General features: G+C 45.5%; 1 protein-coding gene across 1 annotated transcript in view; it reads right to left on the bottom strand.

The window, feature by feature from the left end:
* Positions 1-18,053, bottom strand: part of MAPK8IP3 (mitogen-activated protein kinase 8 interacting protein 3) — a 77,373-nt gene extending 59,320 nt beyond the window's left edge. Inside the window, 1 exon segment of the mRNA XM_074158685.1 lies at positions 17,686-18,053. Coding sequence (XP_074014786.1) covers positions 17,686-18,003 — 318 coding nt within the window. The 5' untranslated portion in view covers positions 18,004-18,053.
* Positions 18,054-20,836: the final 2,783 nt, after the last annotated feature.

Here is a 20,836-nt window from a genome sequence, read left to right as displayed (position 1 = left end):
CATGAATCAATTCATACTTCTGGCCTCAGAAATAGTACAAATTCCAATGGCTTACTGAAAGCAGATACTGCAGCTATTACTCTTGCTTCATCATAAATTTAAATATTTAACAGGGTAAGAGTGGGCCAAAAAAAAAACCCCAAGCTCACACAGCACAGCTTAATATATCCAGAGTACTAAGTTTAAAAACTGAAATGCAAATTTGTTGACTGCATTCTTTCACTTTAGTGCTGCCAGGAGGCAAAAAAAAAAAAAAAGGTAGGGTGCTGGCAAAGAATCACAGGCTTGACTTGCTGCTGTGAGCTGCCCGGGATTTCAAGGGGTTTCTCCTTTGCAGAGCCAGGTGCTGCAGCTGATTTTCTCCGACGGTTTTACTGCTTGAAGCTCAGTTCAGATCCACACCTCAATGATTCCGCAGCTCCCAGGCTCCATCTTTATGGAGATGCAATAAAGATATTTAGAAAACAGAAATCAAACGGACCAGATAATTCCACTGACGGTTAAGAAAAAGTACCCTTTATTCTTTTTCTTTTTTCAGTCCCACTATGACAAAGTAGAGGGGTGCTCTGGAAGAAGAAACAGCCCACATGCCCAGTAGTTCTTCATAGCAAAGCTGATGCAGTGGTTAATATTTTTATTATTTTTTATTATTTTAATTAAGTTTTTCCAGAGCCCCTATGCTTGCTTTCAAAGAATAATTTCTGAATATAAACAGTTAAACAGTTAATAACCTTAGTGATCTAAGAAAACTGGAGTATGAAACTGCTATATATAAAATTAGTCACATGAGTTTCTTTTCTGCTAGCCTCTATCCCCAGATTTCAAGGAGGATAACTGGTCTGTAATAACCCAGGATCATGACAAACAATGGCTCACACACCAGTCTTTACAGGAAAAATATCTAGCACTAAATCATCTTAAGACGAAAGAATGAGCATTGCTCATTCTTTTAAAAGTAGTGGCACAATGCAGATCACTTGGCTTCCTGCTTTCCTGCCTTTTGCAAAGAAGAGGAGGACTAAAATAGTAGCATATAATCAGAAATCATCACATCACACCAGTGATAAACCAAGCAGAGAGCCAGAGATGCACATATATGCAGAGATCTCGCTACACGACCTTAATGTGTGGTGGCTGGCAGTGTGTGCAATGGCACCACACGCCAAAGGGAGCACGGGGGTCAGTCATCATCAGGAGGTGATGGCAGTGCTCTGCGTGAGGAACCGAGGAATATCCACCTGGCAGAGCCATCCCTGGGAAGTGGAGGTCCGCTGGTGAGGAGGGAAGGGCTCTTCCTCGGGAGGTGACCACAGCGGCAGGGAGCCCACAGCGAGGGAGGGACCCTCCTGGCAGCACCTCCTCACGCTGGCCGTTTGGGAGTTGTGTTGACAGTATTTTGTCTTAGAAAGCCAAGACAAAGAAAGAGGTCAGCTCCTGGCTATTTAAATCTGAGCCGTTCAAAACCAACTCTTCAGCCCCATTATCGGGCCTGCCGCTGATGAGTTTTACTCGCTACTCAAGGTGAAGACCTCATTCCACGCTGTTACCAGGAGCCATTTCCCTCAACAGCAGCTTCAGGAAGATGTCCAGATTTTTATCCCTACAGACATTTTATATAAATTTTATATTCAGCAAAGCTGAAGTAGAAGATTTAGGAATTGAGTCTTGTCTACCTTACATCAATGTTAACTTCCACTGCATGAAAACATTCCTTGTTTCTATCAAGAAGAGAGGCAGTACAGACATGTTTCCCTCATGAAAATACAGGGTTTGCAAATATTTAAAGCTGCTCTCCCTCGCGAGTCTCAACAGCTGAAATGTACCCTCACACAAATAACAAAATACAGCCATCAGCCCACACAGTGATAAAAGCATACCTGAGTTTCCAATGTGTTGTATCTAACATCACATGAATTTTATAAACGTTTCGGCTGCCTGAGAGCAGAGTTTCACTAACAGGTAAAGAGGGACTCCTTGCATTTCACCTGAAAATCACTCATCTTGCTCTTCAATGTGTCAAGGTGACAGACCCATGGGTTTGAGGGTGCTCCTCAAACATGATGAGCAACACTCATCCTTTCTCCTGGAAAGCCCTTGCCTTCAAAAGACCCTTCTCCTGGTGACCCAGGTCAGTCCCAGCCACAGCACCCAAAGAGCGAACCCTGGATCCCCCTACAGCCTGGACGCTCCCCAGCGGTATCGACGTGCAGTGAAACCCCAATACATCTGCAATCCGTATAAAACGAGATGCCGAACAGCAACTGTGCCACAAGAAAATATGCAATCAGTAAGTGTAAATTCTAATAATAGCCTATATCCTCTCCATCTCAGAAGGACCTTAGTTACTGCAAAAAAGAAGATGCTCTCTCAAGTATTAATTTTATAAGACATAGTTCAAAAGACCAACTGCAAGACTCCCACAAGCACACTGACAAACAGCAGACAGTCCACAAGCTGAAAAGAAGTTCAGCTGCAACTGTGAAATGAAGCAATCAACAATTTAAAACCCCTGACTACATCACACTTTTTAGCACCCACAGATAATTAATTTACCATCTCAAATTTCATGCTGAGGGAACTGGGCATGTTTAGTTTGGAGAAGAGGAGGCTGAGGGGACACCTCATTGCCCTCTACAACTCCCTGAAAGGAGGTCGTAGAGAGGTGGGTGTTGGCCTCTTCTCCCAAGGGAATAATGACAGGACCAGAGGAAATGGTCTAAAGTTGCGGCAGGGGAGGTTTAGATTAGATATTAGGAAGAATTACTTTACTGAGAGGGTGGTCAGGCACTGGCACAGCCTGCCCAGGGAGGTGGTGGGGTCGCCATCCCTGGAGGGATTTAAGAAATGTGTAGATGTGGCACTTCAGGGCATGCTCTAGTGCCCGAGACTGTAAGGAGGGAGGGTTGTGTGTGTGTATGGTTGGCCTAGATCTCAGAGGTCCCTTCCAACCATGATGATTCTGTGATTCTGTGCTTGTTCAAAATCTCGTCCTGCACTTACCGTAAAACTCAGCAAATCACAACTGTCTCTTGTTCTACTCTGTGTGTGCTCCCCAGTTCTGGTGTACCCAGTAACGATGCAATCACAGTTGGTGTAGCTGTGACATAAAAACTCATATTTTCATTGCAGAGCTTGGCCTGAAGTTCATACCATATTCAGCATACAACTTACGTTACACATCGGCCTTGGGAGCACGAGATGTTTTATACTAGGAATGCATGATATTAATAATTCTGTATCGAATACTTAAGACACATAACACTGATTCACACAAAGATGCTTACATATAAATATGCACTTAGTATGGAAAAATAAGTATCAGTCTTCCTTGGCTGAGGTCTCCGACCTCAAATAAAGCCAAAGCATCCTAAAAGAGAACAACTCCTTTCTCCTCCTTCCCATTTTTTCTGACACATTGTAATGCCATTTTAACTGTATTTTTAACTTAGTTTTCAGAATTTCTTAGTCCAGAAGGACACACAGTACACAGTTTTGTGAGGGAAAGACACTCTGAGCTATGCCCTGTGTCTGAACCTTTGCCATCCTCTTCAAATGCACTCCTGAAGGAACATGTCCATCTCCATAAAAGCACACACCTTTCTAGTGAGAGAACATCTCCTTTACATCTGCAGAGCCTGGCGATAGAGATTTTTGTTCCTGTTGCTAACTTCAATTAGTCAAAAAGATATCTTCTATCTGCTAGATACTCTATAGCCATAGATTGGTCATTGAATGCCTTCTCTGAAATAAATGTTTTTTTTGTTGATTTATGCCATCTCCTGTATTCCTGCTCCAAGGCATCTGAGTCTTTTTTCAAAGGAAGATCACTTTTCCCTTAAGATGCTCTCCGTGAAGTAGGCCTGGTCCATGAGAGGCAGAGGGGACCCTCCCACACTCTCGACCCTGCTCCAGCTCTGCCTGAGACATGGGGTCTGCCCATTCTGCCACTGACATCTCCCGGTGGGACTAACGACATGCTTGCTCGGGACGGAAGATGTGGTGGAAGAAAGGGGTGCTGGGTGGGCTGCCAGCAGAGTTCTTATCAAAACTGCCTTGAGAACAGCCTTGTTCTGTATTTCTATCAGCAAGCATGGCCAACGAGAAAGGAGGTGTGGCTTTGAAGATGACACAAGACCAGAAGGTGACATCAGCAATGAAGAGAACCAAACTATCACAGAAGAACTGGATGATGCTGAAGACCAGAGCAATACTGGGACTGAACAGCACACAGCTGCGAGAGCACGCACAGAGGGACAGCCATTTCTGCTGTGATGAGGAGGGTCGAGAGGAAGGAGCTGACAACAAAACAATCAGTTATCCAGGTCCCATGGTGACATGCTCCGGGCCAGATGCAACTGCAGCATGAGCAAAGCAAAGAGGAGACAGACATGCTGCCACCTCCTGCCACAGAGACTGCACTGGACCGTGCTAACGAAGCTGGCAGCCCTCAGTAAATCTTATTACTAGGACTTTGGAAAAGGCAATGTGACACTGGGGTGCTCCCAGGAGACCATTCACACCACCATACGAAGCACTGCTAAGATGCACCTGGAAAACCACCCATTACTACTCCTGCCTCTCAGGGAGGACCGACCCAAGCACCAGATGTAGCCAAGTGTTCCTCAAGGAAGAGGGGGATAAGGAAATCTGTAAAACAAGGCCAGGCTGGCTAGGTGACACATGGGCACTTCCATGCTAGCAGGACACAAGGCACAGGCCAGCTCACCCGCCTTCGTCAGCAAGGGAACAGAAAGCTTGGCTCCAACACCTAGCAACCAGAGACAAGATAGGACAGGACCAGTCTCCATTAGTACAGCAAAGCCATAAATATTTGATAGAGGGAAAACTTATTAATAGTAAAGGACAATGCTGGCAAAGGAACAAACCAGTAAAACCAGGCCACTGCAATTTAGGAGGTTACCTTTCAGAAGAGTAGAGGCAGGAGATTTAACTAACGGTTTTAAGACAAGTATGATATATTTATGAAAGGGGTTATATAACTCAGTTGCCTGCAATACCAAGGGATGGGACGTGCTGACTCAGGAAGTTCCTTCCACTATTATTGTCCTAAGTCTTTTAATTAAGAGTGAGTGTCTTTCTAAGAATGCTAGAGGCAAAGCAGTTCCAGATTTGGTGCAAAAATTACCGTGCAGTAAGAAGTCTGGAGGGATCCAGTCTAGAGTAACTCAAACCAAGACAGTCCTCAGTGATACAACTAGACATACTATAGCTACATACTTAATACTATTATTACTTTATATATGTGTGTGTATAAACATATAGTAATAGACCATTAAAACAACAGAGTGAGTGGGTGCTGGACACCCATCATGTCATGAAACGCACAGACCTCCTGCTTTACACGCTGCACTATGGAAGCTGCTCACTCGGACACAGGCATTCTCAGTAAAATTACACAGTAAATACTAGTTTAAACTAACTTTCCTTATTTCAAGAGCATAGATGTTTATTTTCTCCCAAATCATAGAGATCATCACACAAGTGCAGCAAGTGCAGAGCACCCAAAAAACGCTATCCAAACTCTTGCCTCTCTGATTTTTCTTTCTAAATTTTTTCCTGTATGACATTGCATTATTGAAGTCACAGTCTTCTGCTTCCTGCATACCTTAGCACAAGCCTCCACTCAGAGAGATAAAAGATACCAGCGGACTGTTTTTAAATGTTGAACAGAAACAGAGCATGAGTAACAATGTATAAACACATCTTAATGCGGGAAAAAAAAGGGAAAAAAAATCAAAATCATGCAACCTAGTAATGTAAACTTTTCACCATTTGTGAAGACTAAAATGTACTTGTTTGTATTTCTATATCTGGAATTATGTCACAAATTATGTGGCAATTTTGACCCAACTCAGGCTACACACTACAAAAGCCACCCAGCTGAAGGAACAAAAAGGAAAGAAACCAGGGAGGTGAGACTAAGGTGGGTAAAATGTAGGCAGTGTTTCAAATAACTATAACTACAAAGATGCTGCAATTGCATTTAATGCTGCTACAAAAGGTGGCTGTGATGAAAAATTGTGTTACACCACATAACTATCCTGAGAGGTGCTTAAATCATGATTTTACACATTTAAAAAATTGTCACAAAGTGGGAAGATTTTCCAAAGACCACCATGCAAGAGACCAGCAGAGCAGCCCTGGAGACTCCAGCAGAGCAGGCAGCAGGCTGGCGGGACAGGCAAGGGCAGGGCCCCAGAATAAGGGGACAGCCCTTACTGAAGCCACAGCCAGCAAGGAAGGAATGAAGCTGCCAGCCCCCACCTGATGGACAACCCCAGCACCGTGGCCATGAGCAGCGTGGCAGTTAATGGAGCCTGTGATGTCCCTGAAGCTCAATGGGTGGCACGTGTTCTGCTGGAGAGAGGACAACTAGGGAAACCCCTGCAGCCAGGCCACCACAAGCTCCATCTCCCCCATGCAGATCCAGAGGCACCGTGCTGGGAAGCCCCTTGGAAACATGTTTCTCCAGGTACACCAGAGTAAGTAGAGGAGATTTCTGGAGGCAGAAGGCACCTAGTACAGGTATATACATATCAGTGGATAAAAATAACATTTTAGCTTAAATTGAATGTGCTCAGAGATTGAATGTGGAAGTACGGTAATATCTGTTGAACACTATTACGTTCAAATCACAACTGGAAAAGCATTATTTCTCTAACAGTGTCTTTCACCATTTTCTAATAAAATGAAAACTCAGCAAGAAGTATGACTAGGTGTGTAAATGCTGTATTGCCTTATTTTATATATACATAGAGCCAAATTGCATCGAACCAGTGAGAAACAACTTGTCTTTAAACGATGTCTTGGGTCAGAATTTAATCCTCCTATTGGAGGCAGGGCTACTTTTTTTTTTTCTAGTGGAGCTTCAAATGCGCTTTATAACTAGATTCTGGGAGGTCAAATCTAGACCATGTAAAGAAAGACATCCGAAATACTCCAGCATACCCAATATAAATCAGTGGACATATCACTAACAAAAAAAAAAAATCCATTCTACGGGCTTCTGGGGAGAATATTGAAACTTAGCAATAAAAAATGTAATGAAATAGGAAGGCAGCCTCAGACAGAGGCAGTCAATTAATGCTATCATCACCATAAAATATAAAACTCCTTAAGATTTAGTAAGAAAAATGTTACTTAATGTATCAGTTACTTGAAAATCTCTTAGCTCTGAAAACACTCACTCTGTTTTTAGCTCTGAAACACAATCTATATGGGTTCCTTAAGTAACTCTGGAGGAAAATATGCACCAAAATAAATGCTGAGAGCACCAGATACCTCTTAATTTTACCACCATGAGGAGCTCTACAATGAGTACCACCAATTCTGCCTACCCACTCCTCCACCTCGGGAGGTTTCTCCTGAAGACAGACACCTGCCTTCTCAACTGCAGCTCTGAAGCAACTCTGTATACGAGAGGTGCCACCTGAGCAACCAGCCATTCTTCCAGCCCTGCGCACACAGAGATGCGTGTCTGCACACACCACGCACCTCCTGCCTTACTCCCCACCTCCGATTGCTGTGGCACGCTGAATTTAGATTGCTCTTTCTTTAGACACGTGGCCCAGTGGCCCACCGTCTGCAAGACACAATGTATTTTACAACAATTAACAACTAAATAAGAAAATAGAGGATTCTGGCTTAGCTCAACCAGAATATATATTTGGATTATTTGCCAAAGCTACCATTGATTGATGAAACAAAACTGTAAAACATCCTGAAATGACACCTCTGTCCACAGCGGGAAGGGGAATGTACCTCTCCATAATCGAGTTCTTCTAAACCTGTTGTCCGTCACGTTGTATACCTCTTCTGAATACGCTGTTCAGAAATGTGCCGCACACAAGCTCTTTTGGTGCTTTTTCAAGCACAGAATCCCAGAATCAAAAATTTCAGACAGACTCTAAAAAAGAGGGCAAAAAGCTAAAGTGCCTCTGAGCCATATACCTTGAAAATATCCAATCATTAACAGATCAGTTAATTTTCCTGTTTTAAATTGGAATTTACAATTACTATGTGCAATTACCTTTTGGGAGAAACTGGAAAACCTTTCCACAAAACACTGCAGGTGGAAGGGCAGAGGAGCCTGGTTTGATGCTGTAAGGTTGCCTCCCCTCTCCAGGGGGACGAGCACACAGAGACAACTAGTGGTCGTGCCACAAAGCGGAGTGGCTGAAGCTGGGATGGCCAAGCCCCAGGAGAATGGGAAAGAAAAATTAGAGCCTGGCACTGTTTTTATCAGACCTAGTTGAGCATCACGTTCTGCCTCAAGCAGGTCCCTTCAAATCAGGGCACTGGGAGAGAAGGCATACACCAGCAGCTGTTCACAACCAGTGAAGACTAGGTCATCATCCAGCTCCGGAGCAAAAGGTCCAATGCTCCCCGTTGACACCTGAACTAAAGCAACCTGTCCTGGAAAGTAAGACGCAGCTTCAAGGATATTGTTCTGGACACCTTGCAACCCAACAGACTGCAAAGTGAACTGCAGGCAAAGAGACTACTACACCCAGTGCATCAGTTTTGACGGCTGACCACCTTGAAGAAAAGAAGGGGCTTTCTACCACAAAATACAGAAGAATTGCAGTGCTTGTGATGGCCCATGCATGGCATGCAGTATAGCTGTCAATCTTCCCACCATCAACATGTAACCTCAGACTGATGGTCTATCTATGTCAAAGTCTGGACTAGAACTGAAATCACTGTTGATGGAGAAGCAGAGAGATGAAATGGCAGCCCTACACACATCTGCTGGTCCTGGCACAGTGGTCACACTGTCAGTGTGAGACAGCCTGACCCTACAAGACTTGCACACACAATGTGACATAAGTATCTGAGTACCACAGTGCAGTCTCCTGGAAATGCCAAGCGGGTTCCCACCAGGAAAGGCAGGAGAGGGTCCAGCTGGCTGCTCAGACTTTGCTTCACCACCTGAAGTCAATGCAGAGCAGCCACCGCCTGGCCAGCACTCCCCATGTGAGCTCCAGGACTCTGCAGGAGGACGTAAGAACAGGAACAGAGCAGCCCCTCTCACCTGAGACACCCCACGCTTCCTCCTCAGCGGCATGAAAGGAGTTAGCCTGCTATGACTTGTCAGAGGCACCACGACAACTGATGATGATGGAGATGTGTGCCATCTTCATCCTCCTCAGCGGGCAAGAGTAAGAAAGGAGGTGCCAGGGTGCCTCTGCTACATGAAAGATTGCATCATTCTCAGACGCGAAGACTGGCTAAGGATTTTTCTTGAAACTTCAGTCATCACAATTATTTAAATTCATTCGCAATACTAGCAAGCCCAAATCTTCCCAGACCTTCTTGGCTTTTCTCTTACAATTCTACCTCCTGAAACCCCAATGCTAAGTTCTGCCTTCATATACCTACCACGTCCCAACAACATCCTTGAAAAATCCACCTGCAGAGTCATGAACAGAAAGTGCCCACAACACAGACTGCTTCATTTCTTCAAGAGAAAGAAAAAAAAGCTCCTCATTAAAGCCCGCTTGGGGTTTACAATTTGACTTACGTGGCTAAACCTGTTATGGGGAAACATGGCCATAACCCCAGATCATCAACTAACATTCAAAATATTATCGTGAATTGATCCTTAAATAAAGTAACAGCTCATAGTGCTCAGTAAGATTAATTTTATAGGTAATTTTTAATAACACATCTTTATGAGTATTAATAAGTGCCATAAGCTTAAGTGACATAAAGAGGATTTGTATGAAGGATCTGTGTTTGGATATAGATTTTTTTCCTCCCAGATTAGTGAGAATAAAGTAAGGTTACCAAATGGCAAGGACTGATGGGCATTATGTTTAGAAAGCCCGATTCCTCATAAAGAAGTGACAGAAATACCTATCATACGGTCAGTTTCTATTGCCCATCACAAATCAATTTTGTTAGCTTTCTTTAAACTAATAAAACTCGTCCAAATGCAATTCATCTAATCACTGTAGACTTCATACCCTTTATTAGAAAAATTCAGAATAACTAATCAAGCATTTCTAGCAAGTGGTTTTCCAGCAACTGTTTGTCATATAACAACATCTCTAAAATGCTAAAAAAATGTATAGTTTTTACATTAAAAAAAACAAAAGCATTCTGCACAGAAAATTCTTATGGGGAGAAGATCAAAAAAGTAGAGGGAAGGACAAGCTGCTTTTGCATTTCTAAGAGCATTTTTTCCTCTACCTCCAAAGCATTATATCTTGTATTTTAGCTCTTAGTCTGCATTTGATCCACTTGATATCCCTCCATCAGACCAGCCTGGCTTCTCAGCAGCAGGATATATCTCTCTCCTGCATCTCAAAACCAGTGCTGACCAGTCCAGCACCAAGACAGACCCCGTGGGAGAGGAGGTCCCAGGAACCGCCTGGCACATTCCGCATCTTTCAGGATGCCATGCCGGTGCCAACCCACGTTTCACCCCACCACCTGCCGACCCGCCTTACTCCTGATGGAGTGATGCACAAAGAAGGAAGCAAATAAAAAACATCGGACTGCCATAATACTAACATCACGCCGTGGAGAGGGAAGAGAGTGGCTGCTGCTCTCAAACCTCTGCAGACAGTCCCTCCTCGGTGTTGCACTGGCAGGGGCAGGGCAGGCACCACCCCAGAGCTGCTGCAAACCCTCCTTCCGCTTGCAGGGGCAGATCTCAGCCCTCACAGCTGAGCAGAGAAAAGGTACCATTTAATTATTTCTCAGCAAATGCCCCTACTTCACCCTCAGGGGAAGGAAAGAATTATTTCTATCACTTATTTGTGTTAACATAGATCCTAGTCTTGCATCAGGAGACAGGCAATGGGATGTTAAACCTTTGGCTTATAACTGTATTTAGGTTTATTGCTACAATTTTTTGTAAGGAAAGGCATGTTCAGAATCCAAAGATTACCATCCTTCACATGGTGGATGTGCTGATCGTAGGCCAAAGCAGTGACAAGGTTTATCACTATTGGGAAGGATGGCTAGTAAATTTTTTTAGCATTTAAGAGGGAAAGGAGAAAATTAGAATCGCTGTAACTAATGCTGCCTACTTAGATAGGAATTTGAAACACAGGGGTCTCCAGAAACGTTTTTTGTTGTTGCTTACTTTTTAAATATATGGAGTTAATATTATTATCTTCAATTGTTGAGTTTTAATCATAATCTGCAATATTGCAATCAATTCTGAATCATGTTCAAGTGATATCACTGACAAAGGACACAGAAGGAATACAAGAAAAGATGATTAATACTCCTATGATTTAAAGTTTGTCTCACCCAGAAGACATGGGATCACTTTACAGACACACTTGTGTTGCTTTTACTTCTGAACAATTAATTAACATATTTTGGAACCTTACAACAAGTAAGAAGGAAATATCATAAATATTGAATCTAACCTTTGCATGCTCAGTAGAAAGAAATCATTACAAATATCACAGTACTTTTCATGGAAACGAAGAATTTAATTTCTCCGGGACCAGTAGTTTTTGTAAATTAAGACAACTGCAAAAGAGAACTCAAGGTAAATTGGAAGAACCCTCTAATAACGACACAGATTCTGCTGCTCATTCTGCTGGTGAAATCTGACAATGCCCGCAGGATCCTGGAATGGATGAAGAGGGGTCTGAAGAACACAGAGACAGACTTTGTACACAGAGGGCTGTGCAGTAAGTGCATTTCATGCTTGCCAGTTACTTTCAGCTGCCTACAGCGGAAAGGATCCACGTGATAAGCAAAGCCTTTCTTTATCTGGTGCCTGCAATTCCCAAATGCTTTCCTCCTTGGATGCCATGAGGTCACCATCAAGCTGCAGAAACTCCCATTAATCAGCTAATTGTGAGGTCAGGTTTCAGGGAGGGGAAACAGAAAGTGCCTTCCCAAGCTCCTTTCACAGGGAAAGAAAATAAAAGGCAGAAAGGGGAAAAGCTCTCACAGGGGGAACACCAGAGGTTGGAGCACAGAGCATCACTTTTATCACCCTTCCTCACCATCTTCTTAAAGGGAATTAGTGTATGAGGGAGGGACAATATTTAAAGCATCCCTTAACAAGGAGGGGAGAGGGAGATAGGGGGAGGGCATTTTCAAAAGCATTTCTGTTGTTTGAGATGCAGAAAGGAGCCAATGAACTTGCAATATTGCCACCCAGCTGGAGAGCCACACAGAAACCTGGGGCAACTACAGTCCATGCCTCTTCCCAAAACGCCCCCCACTGACTTTCAAACAAAACACTGGAGGCATCTTATTACATAAAAATAGAATACTGGTAAGTGAACATGCTTATCATGTTAAATAGCAATGCAAATAACAAGCCATAAAGAGGAACTGATGGCCACAGCAACACACCCTCGGAAGAGGGAGATGTTGCTTTTTTTTGGAAGTAGGAAAGGATGACACCCAGGTGTCTCCCGAACACGAGTCCCACACTGGCAATGACAGGAAAGGGCTTTTACAGTTCACATCCTTTTTGGGTGCTGCACCTGGGGAAGCACAACCCCAAGCACCAGTATATGCTGGGGCCACCCAGCTGGAAAGCAGCTTGGCAGAAAACTGGGGATCCTGGTGGACACCAAGTTGAACACGAGCCAGCAATCTGCCCTTGCAGCAAAGGCGGCAAATGGTGTTCTCAGCTACTGCCAGCAGGTCGAGGACGTGATCCTTCCCTTTATTCAGCACTGGTGAGGCCACACCAGGAATGCTGTGTCCAGTGCTGGGCTCTCCAGCACAAGAGAGACAGGGACATACTGGCGAAAGTCCAGTGAAGGGCGACAAGGGTGATGAAGCACCTGGAGAAGAGAAAGCTCAGGGGGATCTCATCAATAGGTATAAATAAGTGAAGAGAAGGGGCAGACAGGAGGGAGACAGGCACTTTCCAGTGCTGCCCAGTGACAGGACAGGAGGCGATGGGCACAAACTGGAACACAGGAGGTTCCCTCTGAATGAGGGGAAACCCTATTTCACTGTGAGGGTGACTGAGCATTGGCACAGGTTGCCCAGAGAGGTGGTGGAGTCTCCATCCTTGGAGATACTGAAATGCTGCTTGGACACAGTCCTGGGTAACCTGCTCTGGGTGACCCTGCCTGGGCAGGGTTATTGGACCAGATGACCTCCAGAGATCCCTTTCAACCTCAACCAGTCTGTGATTCTGTGAAAGTACCCAGAACACAGATACTCCTGTGAGGAAGCCCTGAAGATGACAACTCAAAAGACAGTCCATTGGGAACGTCACACACGGGAGCGCACAGTGCTTCAAGGTGTCCTTGTGCTGCCAAAGCTCACGTCACATCACCAGGCAGCTCGGAGCACCACTGCCCACATCTCAGTTGGGTCCAACAGCGAGACAACAAGTATTTGAGAATCTCAGCCTGCAAGGCTCTGCCACATGGTCACACACTGGCTCCTCGCTGCCAGAGCCAAGCAAAGGCCCAACCATGCTGATGCAGGCAGTGTCACCTGCCCTCCAAGGCCTGCAGCCTGGAAACACACCAACCACCAGAGGCAGAAGAGTCATCGTTTAGAAACAACAGCCATGTAGAGTGAGACAGAGGTTTCTTTAACCACTTTCCAATGGAGGTTGCTTTCAGGTGCTGGAGTGCTGTAGTGCAGAACACAAGCTACAAAAGCCTTTCATGAGGCAGTCAGACCTCCCAACCAGCATCAAGTACTTACCTCTATACCATACATACACACATGTTAAAAGAGCATCCATTTAAAAAATTCTAATGAGCATTAACTGATTTTGCAAATCAATCAACCAAGATCTTACTTTGCTATTAATGCACCTTTTGTTTCTTTGGACAGCCACCACCATTCCCTTGCGATGTATGAAATTTCACTGGAAGCAGTTTTCATGCAACAAGAGGTCAGAAGGCCACCTCCACACCTGACGAAGATCCACATTGCTTTTCTGACCTCCAAAAGCAATGCTAACTTATGCCAACCAGCCCCATGCTTCTGTGCTTCCTGTCTGTGAAAGCTTTTATGCGCATTTACACATGCATGCTCATCTTGGAATTAGTGGCCAAACACGACCAACTATCTCTGCAGAAAGCAGCATTTAGGGCACGCAGTGGTGGTTTTCTTAAAGGGAAGAAGAATCAGGACGTTACGAAAGCAGCTTACATAAAACAAAATGTCTCATTAAGACCGGACCCAAAAAAAGCTTGTTTTCCCTGGGGATTTCTGCTGGTGTCCCCTAGCCCTTTCCCCATCCCATCTCTACCCCTGTGTGTCTTCTGAGCAGACACAAGGAAGAGACATCATTTGCAATGGCTAACTAGAGTTGGACCCACCTGCCTCAGACCCACCTGCCGACTGACTTGCTGCTGATCTGCACACTGGAAAGCTCTGCCTGTCTTTCCTCCAGGCAGGACCTTCTGGGGCTGGTCAGCCTGGAGAAGAGATGGCTCAGGGAGATCTTATCAGGGTGTTCAAGGACCTGCTGAGAGGGAGGGAGGATGAGGGAGCCAAACTCTTCTCTGGACCAGAGACAACAGGCACAAACTAAACCACACGAAATTCCATCTGAACACAAGGAAGCCCTTTTTTACTGTGAGGGAGGTCAAATGCTGGCACAGGTTGCCCAGAGAGGTTGCAGAGTCTCCATCTGTGGAGATGCTCAACCTCTCACCAGACACAGCCCTGGACAACCTGCTCCAGCTGACCCTGCCTGAGCAGGAGCTGCTGGACTCAATGTTCTCGGGAGGTCACCACCAAACTAAATAATGCTGTGATCCTGCAAAACACCATACTATGCAAGCAATAATTACCCTATGTTCACACATAATGCGAAAGAGAGGGAAGAAAACAAAAGCACCAAAAATCTGGTGCAATCCCACATCTTCAGTAGCTTGGAGGTCATGGAAAACTGAAACATTGTGTACTAAGCCCTATAATCATAGAGACCAACAGAAACACCTCATTTCAAGGAACTTCTACTTTCAATCCACTTGCCTAGGTGCTTCTATTGCCCTATTTTATGACAAGTGGAAAATATGGAGTCACTCTGCAGCCAGTGTGTTTAGAAAACAAAGCAATAATCTGCTTTTGGCAAAGACTGTTTTAAAAGATAATTTATACATCCCTGGAGGGGTTCAAGGCCAGGTTGGAGGGGGCTTTGAGCAACCTGGTCTGGTGGGAGGTGTCCCTGCCCAGGGCAGGGGGTTGGAACTCGATGATCTTTAAAGTCCCTTCCAACCCAAACCCTTCTATGATTCTACCTTAGAGAAAAAGACAGACGAACATTGAGAAGGAAAACCTTCCTTTACAACATTTAGCAAAAGTTAAATGAAAGTTGTTAGAAACAACCCTAATTTAACACAACATACCCATAGAGTCTGTGCCCAGTTTCTACATAAAGACGAAACAGCAAGATTTGATGGTGGTAACAAGATAATACAATGCACATTTTTATGCCGGAGAACAATGCCCACTTCTGGTTCCAGTTACTTTGAAATTAATAAACTAATATAAAGCAATTATAACTCAGGGTCTTTTCACATGATATTGCAAGAGAAGAACAGAGCAGTTTTTCACCTCCAAGTCCCAACCTCTCAGCGTCACCTTATTTGTTGTAATTAGCACTCATACGCAGAGAGGAATCAAGAGTGGGGTCAAATCCTGTTCCCAGAGGAGGATCCTCCCACTTAAAAGTGAAGCTCTCACCCCGAGACTTGAGGTGCAGCACAGGAGGCTGGAAGCTGGTTGAGAAGTGGGATGGACCTTCCCTTGTTACTATGGGCACTGCCACAGAGCAGCAATACACATTCTGGTGGAAAACACATTTTTCTATTTTTTGATCATTTACAATTATCTGGTGGAAAGCAAAGGTCTCTGTAATACACAGATTTTCACCTCCATAACATGAAATTTACTGCATAGTAAGGGGCATATCAGAAACAGGTGCAGATAAATAACATACTTTTTGTTATACAAAGATGGAAAGAACAGCCATGTATTCTATCTATGACCTTGTAACAGGGATTATGTAGAGGCAGAATACTCATTTGTTCTCATGAAAAGCACATTATCTATTCCATTTTGGTAACAAGTCTCCTTGGAGACACTTTTTTTCCCCACATACACTGAGCTGTGCATAAGGACAACAGAGTATCATCATCATCGGTGCTTTTTAAAGCTCAACAAACAGTATTCTGCTATGGTTCCTGAGTTTCCTTGCAGGGAGAGTAACTGTCGTCACTACATTTGCTTCCAGAAAACACATCCTACATCTAGTAAGTCAGGAACAGAAATCCACCCCAGTCCAAAGATGCAAGATCATTCCAATGGGACTGTTCCCTTCCCCATTGCAGTCCCTTTTTTTCCCCCCATAAATAGTGCACTTTTAAAAAAAATTATTTCTCAGAAGCTGCAAAAAACATCCCCATGCAACATTTAATAACTAAAGTCTCATGTACTCAGAATCGTTTTTCATCCCTACATGAATTCAAAAGAATTTTAAAGATTACTTATTAGTCCATTAATACATAATTAAAACTCAGGACTGAAACTTAATTGACTGGCTCTTGCTTTCAGTATTAGTAATGGGCTGCAAGTGTCCTCATCAAGTCAACAAGATCCTTGCACGCAATTATTAAGCATCAAGAACACATCTGTTAAAAAACTGCACGGTGCTTTACATTGTTCTCCAGTTTAAAAGCTAATTCATTTACTACTCCTTATCAAATCCTCCTGACTCCTATTAAGACTACTGAGCCTTAAATCTTCTGCCCCTTTTTTAGTCTATAAGAAGTTGCGCAGTGAAACAAGGATGATGTGGCGGTGGTGATGGCCTTCTTCCACCACCAGTGCTCTACCTCAGTTCAGACCATCACTCCCAGAGGCCGAACAGTGAACCCTGCACTTCGCTGCCTTCGTTCATGGCTGAAGAGACGCTCTTGGTTTCAGCAGGGACGAGCGCAGGTGTAGGAAGAAGACAGAGCGCAAGTCACCTCCCACCTCTCTTTTGCCTGCAGCTGAGTCTTTGTAACCCAAGGATTTTCGTTCCTTTCCACCAGAGGGGTTTGTTCTTCTCATGGTCCCCTTTCAAACCCCGCTCCCAGCTGAGCGGCGCTGGCACGGCTCCACGCTCCGGGAGACTGAAGATGCTAACTTGGGGAACTACCGTATTGAGGTTCAAGGTGTAGTTTTGGTAAAAAGAAGTTTCAAAACCCAGATGTTATACTCTAAAGCTAATTTGTTGCTCTAACTAAATAAAACATTAAAACAGCTGTATGACTGCACAGAAATTACCTCTTTTTAACAGTATTTTTAAAGCCCCAAATTAGCATAGCTGTCAAGCCCTCTATGCGTTATTGGCATTCCAAAGCGAATTCTTCAAATACACCGCATCGCAGCTGTTCCCGTTTAGCTCCTCCCCGCGCTGGGGCAGGGTCGGACCAGCCGCAGCTGCACCTGCCCGGTGCTGCGGGGCCGGGCCGGGATCCCGCCGCGGGCAGCGACCGTCCCGGGGTCCGCACCCGCGATCTCCTTCTGGAAGGTACCGCCGGCCGCTGCCGGGGCTCCCCTGCCCGCCCCGCCCCGCCCCGCCGTGCGGGCCCCGCCGACGGAGGGGCCGCAGCCGAGGCCTGCACAGGCCCGAGCCGCCCCCCCGCCCGCCCTCAGCTGCAGACCCCGCCCGGCGGGCGGACAAGATGGTCGCGGGGCGGCGTCGCTCACCTCCTCGGCCTGCTTGCGCAGCGCCTTCTCCCGCTCGTACTGCGTGAGGAGCTGCTCGTTGTCCTCCCGCAGCAGCTCCAGTTCCACCTCGTGCTCCTGGTTGTCGGTGAGCACCGAGTCCAGGTTCTCCAGCACCGTCACCACCAGCGGCATCAGCTCCTTCACCACTTCCTCGTCGTAGCAGTGGATCAGCCGCTCGAACTCGCGGTAGATGCTGTTGGCGAGGCCCGAGACCCGCTCCGACATCACCGACCCCGAGCAGTAATCGTCGCCCGGGTACCCCCCCACGCCGCCATCGTCCAGCTGGATCTCCAGCATCCTGCCGGCCTGTCAGCCACCCGCCCCGCTCCGCTCCCCGCCGAGGCCGCCGCCGCCAGGCTCCGCCCGCCGCGTCACGGGGACCGGCCGGGGCGGAGCGCGCCAGCACCGCCCTCCCCGGGCTCCGCGCCGCCCTGCTGTGGGGCCGGCCGAGGGTAGGCCTGGCGGGCGGCTCCTTCGTCGGCAGCCGTGGCCGGACAAAGGACGGCGTCGGCCACGCGGCGGGGCCCGATCGAGGCGCGGGGTCCCCACGCGTGACACCCGGCGCAGCCGAGGAGGGGGACGAAGGCCGGCGCCGTGACACGAGCTGCGCGTCAGGCTGCCATCTTCTCCCGCACCCAGGGCAAAGGCTCGGCAAACCCGGCTCTGGTTCGTTTGGGACATCCTGACTGAGACACAAACCTGAGTCTCCACAGCCCAATCTGAGCCCCAAAACCAAAGGATTCAGGGAAAATAACTTGTCGCGGGCCTGGGATATGCTGCGGACTGGAGAGGCCTTCAGAGTAAATGGTCTGAAGGTCACAAATGAGTCCGTTCTTTCCCATTCACGCCCTCAGGTTCTGCATCACCTAACAGAAGCCTTACAAAGCGTTATCTGAACTGGGTGTCGGTCAACCTAAAGCCTGATCTGGAAGGACTCTTTTTTGAGGGAGGGGGACAGCTTCCATCCAGAAGAGCGTTAGAACCTAATTTTGCAACCTAATTATTAACGCAAACCTTCAGGCTTACAAGTCTCTTCTAGCATCTAGGAAAATCAGGGCACTCCTTTGCTCTGTGCACATTAGTTGTTTCAGTTTAGTTACTCGTATTTCCAAGATAAGGCAGGTGTAGCGCCTGCAGTGAAAGGAGAGGAGGGCCTGTGGGAGGGATGGCAGGGATGAATTGACAGGTAAAACCAGACAGCAAAACTGGGCTGCTGAAGTCCTAAAAAAAAATCCAGCACCTCAAAAGAAATCCAGTTACCTTGAAAGTAGTAGCACAATTGCAGAACTTCATCCATAGATTTCTAAAAGCAGCAGCACGCTGCCCGATGTGGGAGGCAGACTCCAGCACCCACAGGGGATATTTGTGTAATATATTTGTACAGAGTCTAACAATGGGGTGGAAAGGGAAAATAATGCGCCAAAACGCCTGTGTTATCAGCATCCCCCGGTTCTCACTGCTGGAGAACATTTCATTTTGTCGTTATTCATCTCGATGCCCTTTTGCAAAATACCCTTGTGCATAACCTACTTGTGAGGGATATTGCTTTTCATGTTCTCAGCTGAGAAAGTAGAGAGATTCTGGAATATAAGGGACATACTTTACTATTCTTAACAAAGAAAAGGCAATTAAATTCTTTACATATATCTGAAAGTCAGAAGCTTCTCATTTAGGCATTGTAATTAGAAATAAGAATGGTTTACAAGCCAGGTAAGCGTCATGGTTTGAAGAATCCACAACAATTTATTGTTGTTTAGACAATTATTCTATCACCTGATGACCCCTCCCCATCCAGGAAGGGGAATCAAGAAAAAAACAAGGAAACCTGAGGGTTGAAATATAAACAGGTTTAATAGAATAATACTAAAGAATTACCATGAATAATACTGAAGAACCAGTATTGATCCCGATACCAGTACAAAACACACAAGGACTAGCCCCAGCCCAGTCTCCCCCGCAGGGACAGCCAATGTGGGACCCTGCGAGCGCTGCGGCTTCGGGAGGAAGGGAAAGGCTCAGGGCTCTGGCACCGCGGCAAGGAGTTCTCAGGGTGGCAGCCATCAAGGGAGAGAGAGAACTCCTCAGCAAACTTCCTAATTGATATTGAATGTGATGTTCACGGTATGAAATAACCCTGTTGGCAGCTTGGGTCAAGAGCCCAGGTCCTGCTCCTCCTCATCCCCATGCCTGGTGAGCTCGAAAACACTGAGGCCTTGAAACCCACACGCCAGAGCTGGCTGTAAATATTTTCACTACCTCAGATGCTAGAGTCTTCTAAAAGTGCAGTTTTCCCAAGCATTAGAAGAGTCCTTACCGAAAAGTAAAATTACTGAAAGACAAATTAATCCTGCGTCGCTTAAGCCGCGACAATAAGTGATTTGCATAATTGGAAGAAGTAGGCATAGGCAAATGAGAAAAAGAGATTCATTAATTAGCTAAGCTGTTATTGCCTTTACAAAAAATAAAAAATCAAGCCCTAAAAAAGATTTTTTTATATGCAAAATAACTGTTCAGTCACCTTATGCTCAGAAATATTCAAATAAAGTATATCTAAAGTTCTCTGAAGGATTATCTCTTTCCTCTTTCAAGGGGTTTCCAACTAATCAAAATTTAAGTCTAAATCAAAACTGTTGGGGGTTTATGATGATAGTTGCCATTTCTAATTTTCTAAACAAAATATTTCAAAGTTATAGGGCAAATTTATGCATAGAAAATATGACCAAATCATTCTTCAGGAATTAAACTTTCCTTTGTTGCACCCCAAATTCCACTCCTCTGGACTCAAGCACTTTTCACCAGTGTTTCCTTTTGTCTCTTTTAGGGGTGCAGCACAGCTCCTGAGAACTCGTCAGCCAGGAAGAACCAACGGCCAAGCCGATACTGCAGTAGGATTTCAGATATCAGGGATGCATTTTTTCATCAATGGGGCAACGCTTCAGCCTGACCCTGACAAATGGATGCTTCCAAAAGCAGAACAAAAGACTTCATGGTAATCGTGCCCATTTGTGTTAGCTGCATGTATATTATCCCCCAGGAAACTACAGTGGGGCTACGGTTCAGGTGCCATTCAGCCAGGTGCAGTCTTACTTTTTCTTCATCAAATTTCTACAAGTCAAGAATAGACACTTAA

Source organism: Numenius arquata, chromosome 14, assembly GCF_964106895.1.
Source record: "Numenius arquata chromosome 14, bNumArq3.hap1.1, whole genome shotgun sequence".
NCBI lineage: Eukaryota > Metazoa > Chordata > Aves > Charadriiformes > Scolopacidae > Numenius > Numenius arquata.
The sequence above is the reverse complement of the archived record's forward strand: the minus strand, read 5'-3'. Positions and strand labels throughout refer to the sequence as shown.